General features: G+C 45.3%; 1 protein-coding gene across 2 annotated transcripts in view; it reads left to right on the forward strand.

The window, feature by feature from the left end:
- The window catches only part of PINX1 (PIN2 (TERF1) interacting telomerase inhibitor 1), a 64,889-nt gene extending 49,494 nt beyond the window's left edge, over window positions 1–15,395 (forward strand). For both annotated transcript variants that reach the window (XM_068974398.1, XM_068974397.1), the window contains exon 7: window positions 14,686–15,395. In XM_068974398.1, coding sequence (XP_068830499.1) covers window positions 14,686–15,156 — 471 coding nt within the window. In that variant the 3' untranslated portion in view covers window positions 15,157–15,395. The remainder of the gene's footprint in view (window positions 1–14,685) is intronic.
- Window positions 15,396–22,298: the final 6,903 nt, after the last annotated feature.

The raw sequence follows: 22,298 nt of genomic DNA on the forward strand, positions 1-22,298 counted from the left end.
TACAGAACAGCAGAGGAACTGAGAAAGGAGCCGTTTCTCTGGTCATCAAAGCTCTCAGCTGGCTAATTCCTCTCAATGACTCTTCACATGTGTTGACAAAGAAACAAGTGGTGAAGGGCTAATTCTATAGCATTGCAAGGCGTTTTGGATTAATGAAAATGTGAAAAAAATGACCAGTGTCATGAACTCCAAATAGCTTTTCAACACGTGCTTAGACATGTTTTATGTGTCTGACTTTAGTAACCTGGATTTGGTGAGGTTTCTGTTTCTATAAATAGGGAAGCTACTTTGCCTAAGAACAGTCTGAACGTTGCGTGTCCCGTGGAATCTCTGCATCTTCAGTGGTAAAATGGACAGTCTCATCTTTCCACACAGCATGTCCTAGTTCTCCGAGGTTAGCCACACAAAAGCCCCTCAGCTCCTAGCCATAGCACCTGCCCAGGATCTTTTAGGTAACCAGTCCTTTCGTGTTTAATTAGATTTCCCTGGCAACAAATCGCTCCTTGTCTTGCTGAGGAGGAAAGAGCTGTTCACAGTACATTGCCGTATTCCTTTTAGGATGCGTGACTCCATCCTCACGTGGAGAGTGTATACCCACATATTGATATAGAGAGAGCTATAGAGAGTCATAGACCACAGCATGCATTCATAAAAATTGCTGTTTCAACACTGGCTTGTTCAGTGTTGTTTAAATAAGTATTTCTCTTAGGCACTCTTTGTAATTTGGACTATTTTGTGATTAAGTCGTTTGGAGAATTGATCATTGAAACACTATTGGATGAAGCATAAGAATCTTGTCTCCTGTAGACTTTGGATGGGAAGTATTAAGGAGGATTCTGACTTGTTAATTTGCCAGGCCATAGAGATAATGTGGGAAGCTTAAACTCAGCCTTAAATTAGTAGGATTTCACGAGGAGCTCTTAGTGCAGTTTAATAGAATTCTCAATGCTTATCATCATCACCTCGTAATCGTAAGTAATTCCACTGGATCTACTTTTTAACAGCCAAGAAGTTCTGTTTAAAACAGAGAATTTTCTGGATAATTGTTTCCTTCCATAACGTTTAAATGATAAGTTCTCTGTGTTTATTGGGAGTCAGAGTTCTGGTAGGTCTTTCTTTCTTTTTTGGTATTATAATGATATTGTTATTTTAATCGGAGTGTAATTGCTTCACAATTTTGTGATAGTTTCTGCTGAACAGCAAAGTGAATTAGCTGTACATGTACGTATACCTCCTCCCTCGTGGCCCTCCCACCCCTCCCCCGCGCCCCACCCTCGAGGTCAGCACGGAGCACGGAGCTGAGCCCCCTGTGCGTTACACGGGCTCCCACCGGCCATCTGTTTTACCCGTGGAGGTGGCTGTCGTCAGGCCTAATCGCCCTTGTCATCCCACCCGAAGATGGTAGGCCCTTCTGCTAGTCAGGGTTCTGTTACTTCATAACTGAAACCCAGTGAGGTGCTAGGAAATTCACTCAGCCTTTCTTTCTCTTCAAACAGCACTCAGTCTCTGCAAACAGCACAAGGCCAAAGCGGCTGGGTTTTGTTTTGTCACCTGTTGCCTTTCTGATGTTCTCTGCATTAGAAAGAGTCATTTTAAGCAGTGTAGTAGCTGCAGTGACAGCCAGCCTGCTCACCTGCATCCCCTGACATTTGTCCAGGGCTCCTTTTGTAATTCTCACTCCAACTCTTAACATCATATGGAGGGTCTCAGTTTTACTTGACCAGTTTTGAAACATTTTGTGGGCCTGAACTTTAAATAGCCTTAAATGCATTTAAATGCTTAAATGCATTTTATGTCTGGATTTCTGTAACCTAGATTAGATGGGGTTTCAAACGGAGAAGCTGACCTGAGGAAGCTGCTTCCCCTAAGTGCAATTGGAACATTCTTGTTGGTGCTCTTTTTAAAAAGAAGCCTGTAGGCCTCCCTGGAAGCTCAGTAGTAAAAATCCACCTGTCAGTGCAGGAGACACAGGTTCGATCCCTGGTCCAGGAAGATCTCACATGCCTCGGAGCAACTAAGCCACAACTGCTGAGCCTGTGCCCTGGAGCCACTTTCTAATCATTTAGGCTCCGCCTGGATCTTATAGTTTAGCCAGTACTGTGTAACAGGCCAAGTATAAAGAGGCTCCAGGTATGGTCACAGCTCCCTGCAGTATAGTCTCTCATTATTTCATCATTCTTCTTTTGAGTAACGTTATTTTAATTGCTTTCTTCCTTTATAGTTCCCTTGATCCAGACCCTTCCAATTCCTTTTTCTTCTTAACTCAGATGTTTCTCCTTGCCGTCCAAGAGCATTGCTGAGTGACAGATGATTAAACAAATAAGACACAACCCTTTTTGAATGATAAAGTATATCATGAGTTTATATTCACATTGCTCATTCAAATTCAGGACCACAAGACTTAATGTCATTAATCTTTTGTTTTTATTTAGCCACAGTAAGAAATCTAGGAATTTCTCAATTCTAGAAATAAAAAGCATGCAAATGCCACATTATTCATTTGCTTATTTCCCATTGAATATACAGTAGTCACAGAATAACATCAATAACTTGATTATCAAAGAGAAAAAGTAGGTTGAGGTGTTTTTTAAAAAAATTTTTTTGGCCAATTCTTTTTGTCCTTTATGGTATATCTATTAGGTTATGTACAGTCAAATTACAGTGTTTCAGAGTCGTTTGGAATTTTGTTCTGTAAAATGATTCAACTGACTGGTTGCAAAATCCAGTTCATCTCATTTTGTTAGAATTTTGTTTGTTTATTTTTGGCCCTCTTGGTCTTCGTTGCTGTGTACAGACTCTCTCTGGGTGTGGAGAATCGAGGCTCCTCTCTAGTGGGGGGCGTAGACTTCTCGTAGTGGCGTTGCTTGCTGTGGCTCCCGGACGCAAGTTCAGGCTCAGCAGCTGTGGTGCGTGGGCTTAATTACTCCACGACGCATGGGATCCTCCCGGACCAGGGATAGAACCCGTGTCTCCTGCATTGGCAGGCAGGCTCTTTACCGCTGACCCACCAGGGAAGCCTTCATTTTATTTTTAGAGATTGCACTCTTAAATTTTACTTTTGTTATATGTCCACTGATTCCTGATTATATTCTCCATTTTTATTCTCTTCTGTTGCAAATTAATCACTTCTGTAATTTAAATTCTGCACAGACTTTCTGCATGGAGCCTGATTCCAACATCTTTCTTCTTTACCTTGTTACCCTTTGGTCAGGCTGTGCAGCCCTTACTGCTCACACATAATCCCCGAAAGAAAACACTGGTTGTCTAAATGAAAGCACACCTACTGCACAGCAGAAACTTAAACAGCAGTGTACAGCAGCTGTACTCCAAGGAAAATTAACTTAAAAGTCAAATACGGGGAGGCACGTGTGCCTGCAGAAACCATTCTGTCTGCAGCCTCTAGTTTACAGGCCTCCCGCCGCGTGCCCCTCATCGCGCCCCTCCCACCGCCAGGCAGACAGGCAGATCAGACTCCTGCTACGTGCCCGGAAGCCAGTATCGCAAAGCAGTTAGGGGCAGGGCTCAGAGCAAGGAAGGTGGTAGTGCATTCCAGCCAGAGAGGAAGCTCTTATAAAAACGTCTACCCCTGTGGCTGCAGTCTTAGCAAAGTGAGATGTAAAATGTGGGTGTTCTTAACTTTTTTTAAAGACAGTTTTATTTGGACCGAACCATTTTGAGATATATTAAAAACCTCACAACTTTTCTTCATTCTGCACCCTTCCCTCCCTCCCTCCCTCCCTCCAATCCCCAAGCTGCCCGCCACCCAGCCCCTGCTTAGGCTAGTTTATTGCCAGTCATGGTGCTCTCTGCTCTGGAAAGTAGCAGGAAGAGCTGATAAGGTGCCGAGGACAGAAATCTCTGGTCTTATCTCTCTCTAGCACACGGTGCCGAGAGTGCGTCCTTTTCCTGTCCTCGGACAAGAGACATAAACCGACCATCTCCTGGCAGCCCTGACTTCAAACAGGGCTCAGGGGCCTGCCTCTACTTTCTGTAAGGCCAGAAAGGAGAAAGTGGGTCATCACTTTTTTGAAGGTTGTTTTAGTACCACTAAATATGTGTGTCATCTTCCAGATCAACAAACATAACTTCATAATAAGACACGAATGAAAAAAAACAGAAGGAAAGAAAAAGCAGTAAGGGCTGAGGGAAAGAAAGGGCTACTGAAACAGCCAGAGCTGCAAGTCCCTGGGCGGTTTTGTTTGGTTCGACTTTTGCCAGCTTTGGCCTGAAAGGATTAGATTTGGCTTTTTGTTTGTTGACAGATCAAGCAAAAGGTTTAAGAGCTTTTGTGATAGTAAGAAATCAACACATAGATGGCCCAGTGTTGGAGAAGAGTGAAATATTGGTACATTTTTCCTTTGCTCCCTCTGGCTGGAAAGCAGAAATAACATTCTCTCCCAGGTCTCCATCCTGTGCTGTAATGAAAATAGGATCCAGGGGTGCCTTCCTTTGGGTTAGAGCACAGCTAGTGGCTAATGAGGTGGCTCTCTGCTTGTCTTGCTGTAGTCTGAAGTGACTTGTCGGGACGCTGGTGGCGCAGGTCGACGCGTTAACCATTTCTCCGCTGGGTCCTCTTTGGAGCCACACTAGGTAGGAGTCAGTCAGCCTTGACTTCATCCTCAATCAGTTAGACCATCAGAGTCTACTTTGCAGCTTAAGACTTTACACTATCGAAGAGAGCAGGTTTGGTACTTTGCTACCACTTTTGGAAGACACTGGTCACGGGCCAGTGCTCACAAACAGCCAATTGTTGGAATTCCAAAAGTTAGTAACACCTTAAGAATTGTACTTACTAGGTAATGGTAAATGTCCAATTTTATTCTTGAAAGCTTCTTAGTCTCCTGTTACTGAGTGCTGTGAAATTATCTAGGCTACAATGAACATTAAAATTGTCATGGACCTTAGCAATAGCTGCTGCTTTTCAAACTGTATTCCACAGAGCACTGGGTTTGTCGGGAGCCTGACAAGGGGAGAGGAGGTATTTGAGCTCTGGTTCCCCCAGTGCCACCTCTACCGCAGACCCCTCAGGTGTTACACACTAACCTTCTGTTTAAGATTTGCTTGGAGAAAGGCACACACTGCTAAAACCATGTTTGAAAAAGTCACTGAGTAGCCCTCCTGCCTTGTTTTGCAAACGATTTGCTTTGAGGTCCAAAAGGACAGATTTCTTGACACCTAGGTCATTGCCATTTCTGTTGTACCAAACTCAGCCCCTTTCTTTCTTTCCTTTGAATATTTCCTTTGAATACCAGTGCCACTCAAAGTATGGCCAGCCTGTGACAGGGCAAGAAATTGAGAGTAAGCATTTAGAGACTTTTATAATAGTGTGATATTAATTTTTAGAAATTGGAACTTGTGTTTTATATGTCTTTTTGAAATTTTGTCCTCCCTAGTAATTTTAAATTTTCTTTTAAACCAAAATCTTGGTCCGCAATGGGTTGGAGATTTTAAAAAAGAAAAAAAAAGTTAAAAATTGTCCTTCTTTGATAGTTTGGGAAGCGCTCTGCTGTAGGCATTGAGTTGAGCCAGTCAGGGGGCTACAAATAAGCGGCAGCTCTTGCTTTAGGAACTTTTTGGGTTCTGAGCAGACAGGGAGGTAGTATATTACTTGTTCTTTCTCTAATAATTTTTTGCTTATAAAATAAAATTATAGCTTACGTGAAACTAAGAGATTATATATTTAGTAGCAGTAATAATTTTATGTAGTTTTTATGAACTCTCTGGAATTGTAATCTCAGTTTAATTGGTTAGAGGTTTTGTTGAATGGAGTTGTGTTGTAGTTAGTTTTCTTGTTTAGTTTCTGTCTATTCTAAAAAATAAATTCTCCTGATGTGTTATTTAAAAAAAAAAATTATTGTGGTAAGAACACTTACATGAGATCTCAGACCATCCCGCCCCCCTTTTTTTTAAACTGTGTGTCTCCCCCAGGTGGGAGCTCCTTTCTGGGCCCCAGGCCTGGTCAAGTCAACAGTAGCCACTCTGGTGGCTCCATGAAGGGCTGGATGGCCACATTTTGGGTCCTCAGTCTCTCTGTTTTCGTATCATTTACTTTCATTGCACGACTCAGGGACTTCAGAACTTTATCTGATTTACTCTTACTAACTTGTGCATGCATGTTGTCGTGCCTGACTCTTAGCAACCTTGTGGACTGCAGCCTGCCAGGCTCCTCTGTCCATGGGATTTCCCAGGCAAGAATACTGGAGTGGGTTGCTATTTCCTCCTCCAGGGGATCTTCCCAACCCAAGGATCAGACCCACATCTCCTGTATCTCTTGCATTGGCAGGAAGATTCTTCACCACGGAGGCACCTTAAATATCCTTTAAACACAGAGTCATTTTGCCCTTCCAAATTTACTCCTCAAAGTATTTTAGAACTATTTTTATTTGCTATTTTAATTTCTGGTCAATTAAAAAGAGGTCTATAGTAGAGATTGTCATACTGAGTGAAGTAAATCAGAGAAAGACAAGTATGACATCACTTATATGTAGAATCTAAAGAAATGGTACACATGAACTTGTTTACAAAACAGAAGTTGAATCACAGATGTAGAAAACAAATTTGCGGTTACGGGGTGGAGGGGATAAATTGGGAGATTGGGAATGACGTATCTACTATATTTTAAATAGATAATAATAACCTATGGTATGGCACAGGAAACTTTACTCAGTACTCTGTAATAACCTATATGGGAAGAAAATTTAAAAAACGGTGGATACACACACAGATAAAACTGACTTCACTGTACACCAGAAACTAACATAACATTGCAAATCAACTCTACTCCAATAAAAAATTTAAAAAGACATCTATATAATAATTAATTTTATATAGTACACAAGAACAGAGGGAGAGGACTTAATAATAACTTTGTTCACCTAAATTAATGTATCTCTCTCTTCTTAATAATGATGACTCTTCCACGTAACTGTTCATATTCTATTCCTTGTTTCAAAATACTAGATTCTCTAACATCTTCAAAAGATGCTATGCTTTCTATAGTAAGAGGCCTAAATTTGAGTTATTATGATTCTTAAGCAATTTTCAAGTCAGTGGAGTAAAGAAGGAAGAGACGGACCCTTTGTTAGCTGCTGCGTCTGCTTTTGGAGGTCCCGGCACTAGCCTGCAACCACTTATCAAAGCTATTTGTCCTGCCTCCAGAGAGCAGGGAATGGAACCAGTTGACCTAGAATTATTAAATACAGTCAACTTGGATTATTTTTAGGCTTCATTCAAAGCAGTTGGTACCTATGTCACATTGATCATTTCTAGCTTTGGAGGAGCCTCGTTTATCTTGTAACAGCTGATGTGTTGTGAGCTGTTGCCACATGGATCGCTGCAACTTTCCAAGCCTTGAGACCTTTCAGGGAGGCTGGAAACCTGCTCCTTTCTTCTTTCCCCAGAGGCTGCGTGACTCTTACCAGGAGCTCTGATGTCAGTTACTTGAGAGGAGTTGTTGTCATAGAGAACCAGCCTTTTAAAGTATGTTTATGTTGGCTTTTCTTAATGAGTGGTCATTTGAGCAGCTGATGAGGCAAGTGGAAAAACAAAATGAACAGCTTTGTTAGCACTGGCCTTCCTATGAGGAATTTGGCATCATTTGTATTTCACTGCTGTTGTCCAGGGAAAAGCATGATATTTTGTCCCTTCCAGTTCCCATTATCTTCTCTGAGATGCCCAGTTCATTTCTCTGAGTCTGTAGGTTCCAGGCAGTGTTCCCGCGTTTTACCATTAGAGAGGCTACAGGGGGTTGTGGGTTCTCTTTAACATCAGATCACTTCATAACCAAACTTCCTTGTCTGCCAGAAATCAAATGGCAAATAGCAGCCCTCTCTAGGACTCACCAGTATAATTCAGTAAAGTACCAAGAGACTACTTTACTGAGATTGGAACTTCATCAAAACCCAAAGCCCTCCGACTCGGTGTGTGTGTGTGTACTTCACATGCATCTAACATTTCCAAATAGCAGATTATATTTCACAATCAGTTTATTCATTCATTCAGCAGGTATTTACTTAGCTTAGTTACTTAGTTTACTTATATACTGGAGGAAAAAACACATTTCCACAATTTTTTTTTTCTGATGAAATTCAAAACTTTATTTAAGTTTGAAATTCACATAATTTTCACATGTCATGAAATAGCCTTCCTTTGATTCCCCTCCCCCTCCCCCCGAACTATTTATAATGTAAAAAGCGTTCTTAGCTTGTGAGGTGTGCAAAGATCTGCAGCGGTCGGATTTGGCCCTTGGGCTGTTCTCTGCTTGCCCTGTTCTAGACAGAGCCTTCCCGAAGACTTCCCTGGTAGTCCAGTGCTCAAGACTCTGCATTTGCAACGTAGGGGTGAGGGGCACTGGTTTGATCTCTGGTTGGGGAACTGAGGTCCGTATGTTGCATGTTGCGTGCTGTGGCAAAAAAAAATAAGAGAGAGAACTCGGGCCCTCCTGGAACCCCTGCACAGACCCTGGATTCCTAGAACCTGTATGAATGCGCAGATACACGTTACACACACGCAGAAGTTAAGAGGTGCTGCGTAATTCTAGTCCTGTTGTGCTTTTTTATTTTTAACCCCTCTTCAAATCAAACCTCCCCTCTGGTCAGTAGAGTCTGGTATTTGTTTTTAACTCTTAGGATACTTGCCCACCTGAAAGTGATTATGTCTTCCAGGCAGATTCCACAAGGCTGGTTATTTCCTGAGACTTTGTATGTTTAGCCTAACTCCAGATGTGAGTAAATGATAATCTTGAAAACAAAAACAAAACACGCAAGATTTCACACTTGAGTAAACTTCTTGTGAGTGCAGAAATAGCTCTCTGTCAGTGAAACACTGTTTTCAGTCACGTGGAAACCAAAAGATGCCACAGAAGGCAAGAGAAGAGGTGTCAACAGAGTTGCACCATCCGTGCTTTCTAAGCAGCGTGCTGGTCACTTCTGAGCTTAGCCTTTGGAGGCAAACCATTTTGATGACTGCCTGCAGTCAGCAGCTTCGCCAGTTGTGTGACCAGCTCAAGACAGCCTGCAGGCTGCACCTTAACACCCTGCTGTCAAGGTGGGGCTCCTAGCGGAACTTGACCCGACTGTCTTCTCAGAACGTCTCCTGCCTTTGCCTCTGATGTACCCTAGAACTCTCTTGCTTTGCAGCCTCTTCTTCTGACGGCGAGAACAGTTAAGCCATACAGGTTATTTTATTGCTTGTGTTCAGCTCACCGCACAGCATGCCTGTGACAGTTCCCCTGCAACACTCCACCTCGTTTTGCCGATTTGTTAATACCTAGTCTTCTGGAAGGTGGTGTGATAACAGGTGGGATAACAGACCAGAGGAGACACAAATGGACCATTTGGCAGAGCTGGGCATCGCTCAGGACCACAGGGAGTAATCGGCTGATCACGCTAAAAAGGCTCTGGGATGTACCTGTGCTAGCGCCCCAAGAGGCAAGGTGGCATCTGGTTAGAGGAACATGGTTTCATCCTGTAAGAAGAACAGCCACCTCAAAATGCCAGCTCTCTCTTTCCTTCCCACCGTTCCACGCACCTTCTAGTCATTAGCCCTGCCTGGCTTGCAGGGCAATCTGAGCCAACAAACATGGAGCTTCTGGAGCAGTGGGGGTGGTGGGAGTGCTTCCCAGCCTTGAGCTGCCCGGGGTTGGTGTCTGTTGTGCTTTCCTGGAATCCTCACCACGTGTTTGCTCTTGAGAGGCTGTGCTACAAATGAAAGAGGAGTGGTTCCTGCCTTCAGGGAACTTACAGTTTTCATGGGAAGATGCTTAGAAAACAGACTGTGTAAGACCAGAAGGTAAAAGTAATGAATTGCTAGTCACAGATAGTAAAGAAGAGAGGTTGTTGCCCAAGGGACCAGCTTCTGGGGGGAGGCACTTTTGTACTTGATCTTTAAGGAAGTGATGCCCACGGCTGCATATGGAGGGTCTGAAGAGCACTGAAGCGAACACAGTGGATGACCCCAGCAGCGTCCTCTGCCCCCTCTGTCGGCAAAGCGTTTCGTGCCCCTACAGTCAGGCAGTGCCCTCACCTCAGCTCTGCCCTCCTCTTGATGGGACATGAAATCACTTCTGACCTGAATTCATCACTGTCCTAAGTGGATGGGTGCAATTTCTACCTCCCACGATAACATCAAGACATAATTAATTTGTGTTTGTCAGAACTGTCCCTCTGGAAAGCTTAGAAAATATGCCAAGTGTTCTTTCGAACTCCTCACTTGCCAAGCTCTCTTAACTCTTCCCAGACTGATCCAGCGCAAGCTGACGACAGGCCAGGGCGGAAGTGAGCTTTTGTTCATCACCAGCCACAGCACTCAGAGCTCATGCCCCCACTGCCGAGTCTACCACCCTGGGGCTCTGGTGTCTGATTTTCCTTTCAGTGAGAAAAGCTCACTGAAGGATTACTGTTGCACCCTGATCTCTGTGTCTTGGCGTGGAAATCAAAAGGCTTCAATCATCTTGTAACTTAAGATCAGCAGTGACACATGAGAAAGGCTAGGTTGCTAAGTTTTGCCTTTAAACTTCATCCTGGACTGTAAGCTTATCACAAGTGGTAAGATTTTAGGTTTAAAAACCTAAACACCTGCCATAAACATCTCTCTAAATTCTCCATCCAGACTGCTATGTTTCCCTGCCTCAAATGTTACTGACAACAGTCATCTGAGAGTAATAAAGAGAATCCTCTTTATTTGGTCCTTTTACTGTTATTCCAGCTGATTAGATATGTTTGAGTGACACGGAGGACAGGGAACCCAGGAGAGCCTGAGCACAAGGCTCATTGAGCTGCCCAGCCTCTAGAGAGAGCACCTAACAGAAGTAAATAGCAGCCTCTTCTGAGAAAAGGAGACGGGCATCTCTCAGGCACCTGAGGTGACTGCGGTATGTGTGTGTGCTCAGTCGCTCAGTCGTGTCTGACTCCTTGTGACCCCACTGACTGTAGCCCGCCAGTCTCCTCTGTCCACGGGATTTCACGCTCCCAGTGCAGGGGGTCCACGTCTGATCCCTGGTCAGAGAACTAGATCCCACGTGCTGCAGCTAACACTTTGCATGCCTCTATTAAGACTGCGTACTAAGTTGCTTCAGTCGTGTCCAACTCTGTGCGACCCTATGAACTACAGCCTGCCAGGCTCCTCAGTCCATGGGATTCTCCAGGCAAGAATCCTGGAGTGGGGTGCCGTGCCCTCTTCCAGGGGATCTTCCTGACCCAGGGATTGAACCCACATCTCTTATGTCTACCTACATTGGCAGGTAGGTTCTTTACCACTAGCGCCACCTGGGAAGCCTACAACCAAGACAAGATGCAGCCAAATAAATAAATTAATAATAATAATTTTAGAAAAGACAAAAAACCTTAAGTACAAAACAGGATTGTTATTTTAAAAGTTACAGCTTCTTACCACCTTTTTTAGAAACATTAATGTGATTTCCAGGAAGTAAATTTAAAATAGATTCATATTCTAGTTAATAGTCAACCCCAGTTTCTTGCTTTTATTGATTTTAGCTTCTAATATATAGTGTCAATTCTTTTAAATGTATTCTTACAAATTATTCAGTGCAATAGTATTTGGCCCCTTCTGCTCTCCTAAGTGGTGTTACTAGATCTGCTCTCTGGCAGATGGTTGGTATAAAATGCTTTCATACGGGTGGTTAGTATGAAATATTTTCCTGTGCACGGACTTGTAAGTGCATTGCTAGCGCTTCTACGTCTCGATTCGGCAGTTGGGGTGCTAGTCCTCTCTGAGCCGAGCCCTTCCTGCTGCTTGCTTGTCCTGCCTCTCTCTTCCTCCTCTGCTCTCGGTGTCACAGAGGGATGGCTGCCCCAAAGACCATTTCAGAGTTCAGTGACTTTTAGACTTTCAAGTTGAATCTAATCTACTTATTTGACTTGCTTAGTAACTGAGACCCAGAGAAGTTATGGGATTTATCTAAGGCTCTCCATTAGTTAATAGCAGGAATGGGAATTTTAAAAGAAGAGGTTTCCTAAATCCCTGAGGTTAAGTCAAATATTTGGTAAAATCATTAGTTAGCCAGACCTCCCTTGCTAGTATTTTGTATGGAACAGGAAGTTTTCCAGTTATTTGTAAACTTACTTTACTCATTTTTAGAACACTGCTAGCAAATTTGGGATTCTCAAAGTTTATGAAGTAGTGTAAATTACATTTGGTATTACAGAAGTTACTTTTTGAGGTTGCATTATGTGTTTAGTGGAAACCTGGGAAGAAGCAAGTGGATTCTATTTCAGTACTAAAAAGTTTCTAGTGAATTTCTCAGAACTTATTTACTCTGAAGAAGTGACCAGATATGAAAAGTATTAGTTTTCTTGAAGAAGTGTACATTTTTCACATTTGTGGCTGAGAATATAGAAACAAGAATTGTAATCACTGCAGTAAAACTGGGTGTCGGATTTGTAAAAGCCTAAGATACGAGACCAGGGCCTTCCTTGCTCCTACAGCACTCAGATTTGCAACCTGTCCCTCCTTCGTTTCCATGGCTTTTAAATCACATGCACTCTTGGAGTGTGGGAGGCTGCCCCTGGCGTTCCCCAGCTCTCCCCGAAAGTCATTGTCTTGCCTGTACTCTCCTTGGGATCAATAGCATTTGGGTGCTGGCACCTCTCTGGCTCGTCTCCATGCCCTGCTGAGCTTGCTGTGCAGTGGCCCGTGATTATCAAAATCCTTATCATCAGAGGAGTTGATTATGAGCAGAGTTATTTTCTGGCCCTAGAAAGGCCCGCTGAATTCAACAAGTGACTCAAAAACGATCTTAAAAAAAGTGTGATTAATACCAGTAATTAGTTCCTGTGATTTAACTGTTAAAAGCAGGAATTCAGAAGGTAATAAATGGGTGAACAAGGTAAGGAGCCATAGGATATAACTTGAATTTGAGCTCCTAAGACACAGAGACGCTCCAGAGGAGTTGGCCCACATAAGATAAACTCCTTTAATACTGTGAAGCTAAATGAGCCCTGTTTTATATAAAGAGGCCGCCTTCATACAGACTTGCTGTGTGTGGCTGTGTGCCCTTACTTCATGGAAGGCATGACCTTTCTTGTCCATGAGACTGGGATTGGCTGGGATCAAGAGAGTCTTAAGATTTTTCATCCTGTTCTGCAAAACTTCAGATCTTTTTCAATATTTGAGGAACCAAAAGACAAAGTGACCTTGGTTTTGACTTCTGTGCAGCTATTTTTAAAAATTTTCCTCAAAATTACTTCATGGGCTTCCAGGCAAAATCGAATACTGATAGATAACATTTAAAACACTCAGTTGGTTTATTCCACCTTGGTAAAAGGTGTTCTACATTTTACCTTTTGAAGTTTAAAAAACTGACTACGTGATTTTGTGGTTTTAGCCCTGGAGTAAAATTAGGTTTGTGTTGATCGGATAAGTTTGATGTTGTTGGTAAGGTATCTCTGGTGACAGCTATCTGGGGCAATGGCCATTCAAAGCCCCATTGCCCACTGAAATAATACTGAGTCAGTCAAAGCTTCAGGCTGGAGGCCACTGGGCTGGGTCCGGAGTGCTGCTGTAACAAGAAAATATGTAGTTCAGTTATATGTGTTGGTTGTAATAAAGTTAGCTGCATGAGCAATTTTGCCCACCAAGTTCAGAATAATTTGTGGACTCCAATTGGAAATGGATTTATTTAGAAAACTGTTTTCCAGCTTGTAAAGGGTCGGACAACCGATCTCCTCCTGTGCGAATAAGTGAATATGAAGGAAGAACCCAGGAAATCATGAAAACCCAAGTTTAGCTTAGTTGCTTAATGGCTTGATTACTTTAAAAGACTGTGGGCGAAATTATCCCAGACACTGACTTTACTTAAAACACAGTCCTTATATTCTTCCACTCGAAGGTGCTTCCTTTTTTACACACACTTTTTCACCTCCTTACTGCCAGCCAGCCACAACCTATATGGTGTGATACCAGCCATTTCATTTTTTCTCCCAACCTATTAAGTTAGGGTTTTTTTTTCCTCTTCTCAAGCTTTATAACCGGAGTATATTATTTAAAATTAAAATGTAAACCGCAGTTAATCCCAGTGGTTACGAGTGAGTGATTCCTCCATTTAGAAGCAGGACGGACACAGCCACGAGTGTCTAGGTCATGGCAGAGTCGAGGGGCAGGAGGGGACGTCTCCCGTCTCCCAGCCCTGGCGCCTCTTCCCCCGAGCGGCTGCCAACAGGAAAAGGAGGTGCCTGGACACATCAAGGTCCAGGCTGGCACATGGCTCCTGGGGTTTACATACACACGGTTTCTAAGCTTGTGGGTCAGGGCACAAAAGCCTGTGAATCCACAGCGAGCCGAAGGAGGTGTCTTGATGGCACCACAAAGCTCCAGGCTTTCAGGGTCTCTGTTTCTGAGCCTCTAGGACTTTTGTTGCCATTTATCACGTTGTTGCCCAGGAGCTGTTCACGCAGAATTCCATCCAAGTGACTTGCCCTCTACCTTGTGAAGGGCGTCTTCCGGTCCGGCCTCCCACCCTGTAGAGTCTTCAGCTGGCGCATCTGGCCGCCTTGTTCCGTGTGGTGCAGCTCAGCTCTGCCCAGCAAGGAGGAGGAAACAAGGGGAGACCTGGTCCCCTAGCCAGGTCTCCGGGCTGACAAGCGTGTGGGGCTCCGGGCGGAGGCCTCCTAGATGTGGCGAAGCATAATTAGCTGATAGATAACCGTTTTTCACTCTTCCCCACCCCAGGACCACCCCAGCCCGTCTGCCGCGGAGGAGAGCGACACCTCCACCACGACCACCAGTGCCTTCACCATCCGCGAGTACTTTGCCAGGCGCTTGGCGGAGCGGAAGAGCAAAGCGCAAGGCATGGCTGCAGGGCCAGAGGCTCCAGAGACCCCAGTGGAAAGGAAAAGGGGAAAGAAAAGAAAGAAAGAGGCAAAAGATAAAAATGTGGAAAACGACGTCCAACCTAAGGCCAAGAAGAAGAGAAACCAAGTGGAATGTGAGCTGGGGGACCCTCGCTGGGACGAGAATCCTGGGGTTTCTGCTGAGGCTGGAGAGGGTCACGTGGGGCCACTCGACGACCAGGACTCCCCGCCAAAGCCCAAAAACAGGAAAGAAAAGCAAAAGGGACCAAAGCAAGTTGAGGCAGCAGTGGATAGTACGCTAGATGAAACACCAGTGAAAAAGAAGAAAAAGAAGAAAGGTTCCCAATAAGTTCTCTGGAGCGGTGCCTCCCAGCTCCCCTGCTGTCAGGGCGCTGCCGGGACAGACTCCCCTGGCCGGGAGTCAGGCGGGTTCACCCAGGGAGCCGTGTGCGCGCCGCCTCCGACATGCCTGGCCCCTGCCGTGTCTCGCCCACACCACGTTTTCCCAAATCCTATTCCCAGAACTTTTCAATGTTCCAAATCATGGCTGTCACAGACAAATAAATTCCTTACTGGACTCTGAGTCCTTTGGCACATTCATTCACCTTCATATGAGCACAGTGTTATATGTACACACACGTGTGTGTCTCTTACAGTCTGTATTTGCTCTTGGTTTCCTTCAGTAACAACGAACTGTGCTCACTTCTGAAGGACTCAGTCTAATTAAAGGATTAAAAGGCATTCAGAGAGTTCTTTTTGTTCTATAGCCAGCCCCCGCATTTTTGCCAAGTCGGTTTTATATGATTACATTCCCAAATCAGAGAGTTGTTTTGGTCTGGTGTGGTGGTGATGGGGAAATTGCTTTAATGCTCTCTCTTCCACTGAGCAGTGACAGCCGTGTATTTTGAGGTCCTCTTCCCCAAAGCCACAGCTTGGAAGCAGCGAGGTGACAGTGGACACAGTTTGACTTCCAGCTCTCACAGGAGGCCTCTCGCGGCTCCTCAGCGGGAGTCTGTGGCCAGACATGCATCCAGGTGGGCTCCCTGAGGACAGACCCCTAGAGAGGGCTCCTCTTCACCTCTGACCATCAGGAGATCCTCAGGAGGCTAAACAAAACAAAACAAAAGAATGAGACTCTTAAGTTTATGAAGTCAATTTCATCATGATTGAGACTGCCGTAATATTAATAAAATAAATGAATATTACATAAAGTGTAAAAGATACCTTCAGCCTTGCTCACACCAACTGGTGTCACCTCCTGTGTTTATACCCGCCCTGACACACCCTGGCATGTCTGCCTGTGTGATGGTTCAACTCTCTACACGCGGGTTTCCCCAGAAAACTGCAGACACCGTCACACCCTCTTTGAGACACAGAATGAAAAAGAAAAGTGCAGCTGGTTTTGAGGCCCAGCGTGTGGTTTCCTCTCTTCCGCTCTCTTTGTTCTCTTGACCTCTGCTTTCTTCTCTTCTGCATCCTTTCACCCTTGCACTCCCTCTTCCCTGCTCCCCTCTTCTTTTCAGTTCCCGGTTTTCCTCTTAGCCCTTGCTGGATGCCTGCTCCCCATCCTGCAGACCTGTCTGGAGCCGCGGGACTGTGGCACGCAGGCTGGCAGTGTGCTGCCTTCCACCTATTTGTAGATATGCTCCTGGATAAGAGGAATGAAAACTCAACCACCACCTGATGAGCTCGTGCCCTTGACTTGAACCCCTGGGGTCACACATTATATATGAAGAAGCATGGCCCTGAGAATCTTAAAACAGAAAAAGTGCAGGAAGTATGTTTGATTTTAGTCTCCTAAGGCTCCGAATGATGCTAACTGCTTAAAAGTACACAGACACATACCACAGGGAAAATTCTAATGCAGTCTAGCTTCTGAGTTTATTGTGGCCCTCAGCATTCAGAATTCCAAACAAGGTCCAGTATAATAAAGCACCAAAGATTTTTAAAGTCACTTTTCTCCCCAGAAGGCCCATGCCCAAGTTATCTCTGCTTGTCCTGTCTTGTCATGAAACTAGAGTTTCAGAAGGGAGTGGCCACGTAGAAAACCTAAAGATAGTTATCTTTATATGTATATAGACTGGGGTGGGTTTGTTTCTTTTTTGCCTTTTATTTACTTTAACTTCCTTTACCAATAAAAATGAAGAGTCAGAAGAATATGCTGAATATTGTGCAGGAGGAGGAAGTGAATGGGTGGGAGCAGGGAGCTGCACACCCGTCATCTGGGGTTCAGGGGGTGGTGGGAAGACCAGAGGAGGGAGGGGCTGCAGGGAGCTCTCGGAGTTGGAAACCCGAGGCAGTGACATCGCGAGACTAGTGAAGTGTGACTCTCACAGAGAGCACCTGTAGACTGATGATTATTTTAACGGGCCACGGAAAGAACCAAATCATTTTAATAATCGAGAGGGTAGCCTAGAAAAAGGCACACACACAGCAAAGAGCAGACAGTGTGACCGTTTGCTTTGACACAGAATCTCTGATTTTCTCTAGAAATGCTCAGCTTTCATTTTTCTGAAGTATCTCTTTCTCAGGTCGCTTAGTTTTCTGGATCTAAGGTGGAATTTAGAACAATGAAGTGCATGCTCTCTGGACACTTGAATTTCATAGGCATGATACTTTAAAAACAGTTAATATATGAGCCATGTTTTTTGCCTTAGGTTATCTCACTAGATGAAAATATATTAATACTGTAGCTCAATGCTTTCTTTGGCATCCTTCAGTTTTAAGAGGGGGAACATAGGTGCCCAGGAAAATCTTTCTGCCATTAGGGGTTCTTAAATGTTGTCAGTAATGCCCTTCTTTCCTCTACTGTTAATTGTAATAGAAAATAATTATTACTACATGTGGTCTTATGTGCCCGGCCTTGTTCCAAGCACTTTAAATAAATCAACTCATTTAGTCTTCAAACAACCCAGTAAGATAACTATTATTGTTATCCGCTTTTATGGGTAAACTGTATTTTATAAAAGGACCTCTTTCAACTTTTATCACTAGGTTGATGCTGCTCCCAGGGAACCAGTGATGCTCCAGTCCCTTCTCTTCCCTGGCCACACACCCACAATTTTTTATTTAGTCCTCACCCTTGTGACATCACGTGTCCTAGCAAAAGAAAAATTTTTTTTTAAATTTTTGTGGCCATGGCCGTGTGACATGTGGGATCTGAGCAAGATTTTCTATGGCTGATGCTCTTCACATGCCCTAGTTACTTTTAAATGAGAATGTATGTGAAAGCAGCTGGCCAACTGCAAAGAGTTTTACAGTAAACTTGAGTTAGTATTGTTTATACAAACTGCGGAAAATACTTTTGGGTTCATGGCACGTTAGAAATTCTCAATAGGTTTTCTTTTCCAGCGTGGTCAAGAGGTTGATGGGATATTGTGTGTGTAACTCAGCTTCCTAAGATCCATTTGCCAGTCTATGAAACAAAGATGGAATTCCTTCCAATTTGTAGAAAATACTCACGCTACTGAAAGATGAAACCAAAACGAGCATTTGTTTCATACCACAGTGCATAGCTCTTCTCTACTCACCTGCTGGCTGACCCTGGCAGAACAAGCCAGGACCTGCCTTTTTTAGGAACAACATCAGAGAAATGTGTCAGCACCATCTGCCCCAGCGATCGCAGCCTCTGGTCCGGCCAGCAGCGCCTTTCTTAGACGCTTAGTAAGAAATTACTAGTAAGAAATTCCCTGCCGTCACCCAGTTCGTCTCGAAGGTTCTGCAGCCACTGCAGTTTGGAGCCTGTTGCACTGGCTCGTGGAGCTGACCAGGTCAGATTGGAAGCTCTGATATCAGGTTTTATAGTGCTCAGTTATTACTGAGCAAATTAGTATCGTGTCCTAATAAAGAGGATGACTAGACGCCTTGAGGAAAATATGCTCTTCAGTTAGGAAATCCTGAACACACTAAAAAGTCATGCTCAAAGCCGTGATGGGGTCCGCGCAGGGGATGCAGATAGAGGTGGTGCGTAGGAAAGGGTAGGTAGGAATGGGCGCATCTAGGTTGCCAGCGAGGAGTGGCTGCAGGGTGCTTTCCTCCCACCTGAGCTGAATTTTTGCGTAAGCGTTGCTGTCTAATCACTAAATTGTGTCCGACTCTGTGACCTCATGGACTGGAGCCCGCCAGGCTCCTCTGTCCATGGAATTCTCCAGGCCAGTATACTGGAGTGGGCTGCCATTTCCTTCTCCAGGAGATCTTCCAGACCCAGGGATCAAACCCACGTGTCCTACATTGCAGGGGGCTTCTTTACCGCTGCACAAGTAGTCAACTTTTAAGGAAAACTACAGTACAGTGAGTTATTTGACCAAAGGAAGAATTGCGCAATCAGTTTCATCTTAAATTTTCTGTTAGTATGTCCCATGTCGCATTTCCTCAGAGAAAAGTACATGGTTGCTGAAAGACATTTATTAGTTCTGAAAATGTCTACTGAGCCCCAACCTCAGGCTGAGCCCAGGCCAGTTCAGAACAGAGAAACAAATTCACTACAGGGTCCACCCACCCTCAAGACGTACCAACTTGTGTCATTGAAAATGCGCTGCCATGCCCTGGGACACACTCTGTGGGCTACACCTGAGACCTGGCTACATTTACACAGGCTTGATGCTGCTGCACCTTCCTCAGCTTCATGCGGGCGTTATCAAGTTGGGTGGTGAGCTTTGGGAAATTCTTTGCTGACTCATTTGACCTGAACCTGAAGAGTGACTTTCTCCTACAATCTCCCTTATTAACAACATTTTAAACCCTGTGATAAATGAGCAGAATTATATGCACATTCCTCCATATGTGTGTGTGCTCAGTAGTATCTCTTTGTGACCCCAGAGACTGTAGCCCACCAGGCTGCTATGTCTGTGGGATTTCCCAGGCATGAATACTGGAGTGGGTCCCCATTTCCTCCTCCAGGGGATCTTCCCAACCCAGGGATCAAACCTGCATTTCCGGCATTGGCAGGTGGATTCTTGACCACTATGCCACCTGAGAAGCCACATTCCTCCATATAGAGTAATCTAAAAAGTGTGTTTTGTGTAAGTGGGGAGTGTGAGAAAGACCCCCGCTTCTATCTCAGCCTCCCCTTCCCCTTGTCCCTCCTGTCACCTGCACATCAGCTGAGGGAGCCAGGTGTGGAAGAAGTAGAGGGGGTGGCCTTCAGGTAGCCTCACTTCACCTGACAGCCGGGACACCCTTTGAACCCAGATGGAACAAAAGCCTATTAACAGGACTTCCTGGTGGCTCAGTGAATAAGAATCCGCCTGCTAACACAGGGAACATGGATTCGATCCCTGATTCGGGAAGATTGCATAAGCCACATGCCACAGGGCAACTAAACCCGTGAGCCGCAACTCCTGAGCCCACACTCTGTAGCCAGCCCTCTGCAGCAAGAGAAGCCGCCACGTGAGAGGTCAGCATCACAACGGGAGCGCAGCCCTGCTCAAGGAACCCAGAGAAAGCCTACACGAAGCCACAGACACCCAGCACAGTCACAGGCAAAATAAATAGACAATTACAAACAAACAAGAAAAGATCCTAGCAACAAACATTTGTTAAGAAAATGGAAAACAGCTGAAGGCAGATCCCAGTTCCATCCAGCCTTCAGAACCGGGGGAAATGAAGGTGTGAGAGCTCAGGGGCGATGCCCAGCACCTTGGCTGGCAGAGAGTGCGCTTCTCCCTCATCCTTGCGGCTTTCCCTGCTGAGGGGCTGCATGAAACCCCATGGCCTGTAACCCGCCAGGCTGCTCCGTCCATGGGATTCTCCAGGTGAGAGTACTGGAGTGGGTTGCCGTTTCCTTCTCCAGGGGATCTTCCCGACCCAGGCACAGAACCCGTGTCTCTTGCGTTGGCAGGCAGACTCTTTACACGAGAGCTGCCTGGGAAGCCCTGTGTTACAACTTTGGGATGTATCGTTTTCCCCATTCAGGTCGAGGGCCTCTGGACGCAGAGTTAATCTTTGTATTCCTGGAGCGCCCAGGACAGTGCCTGGCGCACAGCAGGTTCAGGAGGACCCGTAAATGAAGAAGCAAATGAAGAGACCAAAGCAGGGACCACGCTCTGAAGGCCTGAAGTGTATCCCAAGATGAAGATGCTTGATCAGGGCTGCACTGCCGTAGCCACAGCCCCAACTTGGTAGTTCCTTCCAATTCTCGATACGAGAGCCCTCCACACCCAGCCTGAGGTTTGATCACGAACTTCTCCCCACTTTACCCCTATGCCTTCCTTGTCACCTTGCCACTGGGAGCTCAGGGCCCCACTCTCAAGGACCCCTTCCTCCAGTGGTGGTTGTAGGATTAAACGGAAAAAGGACTTAGTGAAACACCTGGAGAAGACCCCCAATGCAGTTCCTCTCTCCCTCCAAGCCCAAGAGGAGAAATGAGAGTAAGAGCTGCCTACAGGAAGCCCCATGGACAGAGGAGCCTGCCGGGTTACAGTCCACGGGGTCGCAAGAGTTGGACACAACTTAGCAACTAAATCAGGCTTCTCTGGCGGCTCAGCTGGCAAAAAATCTGCCTGCAATGTGAGAGACCTGAGTTCATTCCCTGGGTTGGGAAGATCTCCTGGAGAAAGGCAAAGGCTACCCACTCCAGTATCCTGTCCTGGAGAATTCCATGGACTATATAGTCCGTCGGGTCGCAAAGATTCAGACAAGATTGAGTGACTTATCACTTTCACTTCACTTTAGCAACTAAATCACCACACGAATTAAGGACCCCAGTCATGGGAAGGCACTGGTGGCCCCTCAGAAGAGGAAGTACCGGCAGCAGAGCCAGCTCCCTGTCACCGGGGCTCCCGAACCCCTTTGTGGGTGACCAGCTCTGGGTGCAGCAGAGGAAGGTGTGGCCAGATCATCCTGAAGACATAAGAGTCCCAGGAAGGCTCAGCACTCCCACTGGGAGGTGAGCTGTGGGCTGGGCCCTGAGGCTGGCCGGGTGTGGTCACATTGACTCAGATTTCCCAGGTGACAGACTCCGGATCCTGCCCTCCCTGGGTCTCCTTGGTGGGCTGAGTCGAGCAAGTTGTTGTAATTCAGCCTGGAGGGATTACAACATCCTGCCATGATGGGGTGAGGTGCTGCCAACCTGAGATGAGCGCACAGTGTGAGCTGGTGCCAGCAGAGCGGCGACAAGTGTACTCGGGCTTCCAAACCAGAGGACCCTTCCAAATATCCATCCCTGAGAACAGTGATTCTGCTCTCCTCAACACCGTAAGAGCCACCGCATTACATTCCCTGTCTTGAAGATGAAGAAAAAGGCTCAGAGTTTCTAAGTACCTTGACCAAGTTCATTCATTCATAAACTAGCCGTTGGAATGGTGTCTCCCCAGGCCCAACCGTTTTTTTGATCCTGGAAAGGTGATGGGTACTACATTTGATTTTTGTTTTGAATAGTTGAATTAATTTTGCTCAAGGTATAACTTAGTCTATTTGGGCATGGAAGCCTTGGTCGGGAAGATCCCTTGAAAAAAGAAATGGCAACCCACTGTTGTATTCTTGCCTGGGAAA

This window comes from Capricornis sumatraensis, chromosome 6 (genome assembly GCF_032405125.1).
Source record: "Capricornis sumatraensis isolate serow.1 chromosome 6, serow.2, whole genome shotgun sequence".
Taxonomy (NCBI): Eukaryota; Metazoa; Chordata; class Mammalia; order Artiodactyla; family Bovidae; genus Capricornis; species Capricornis sumatraensis.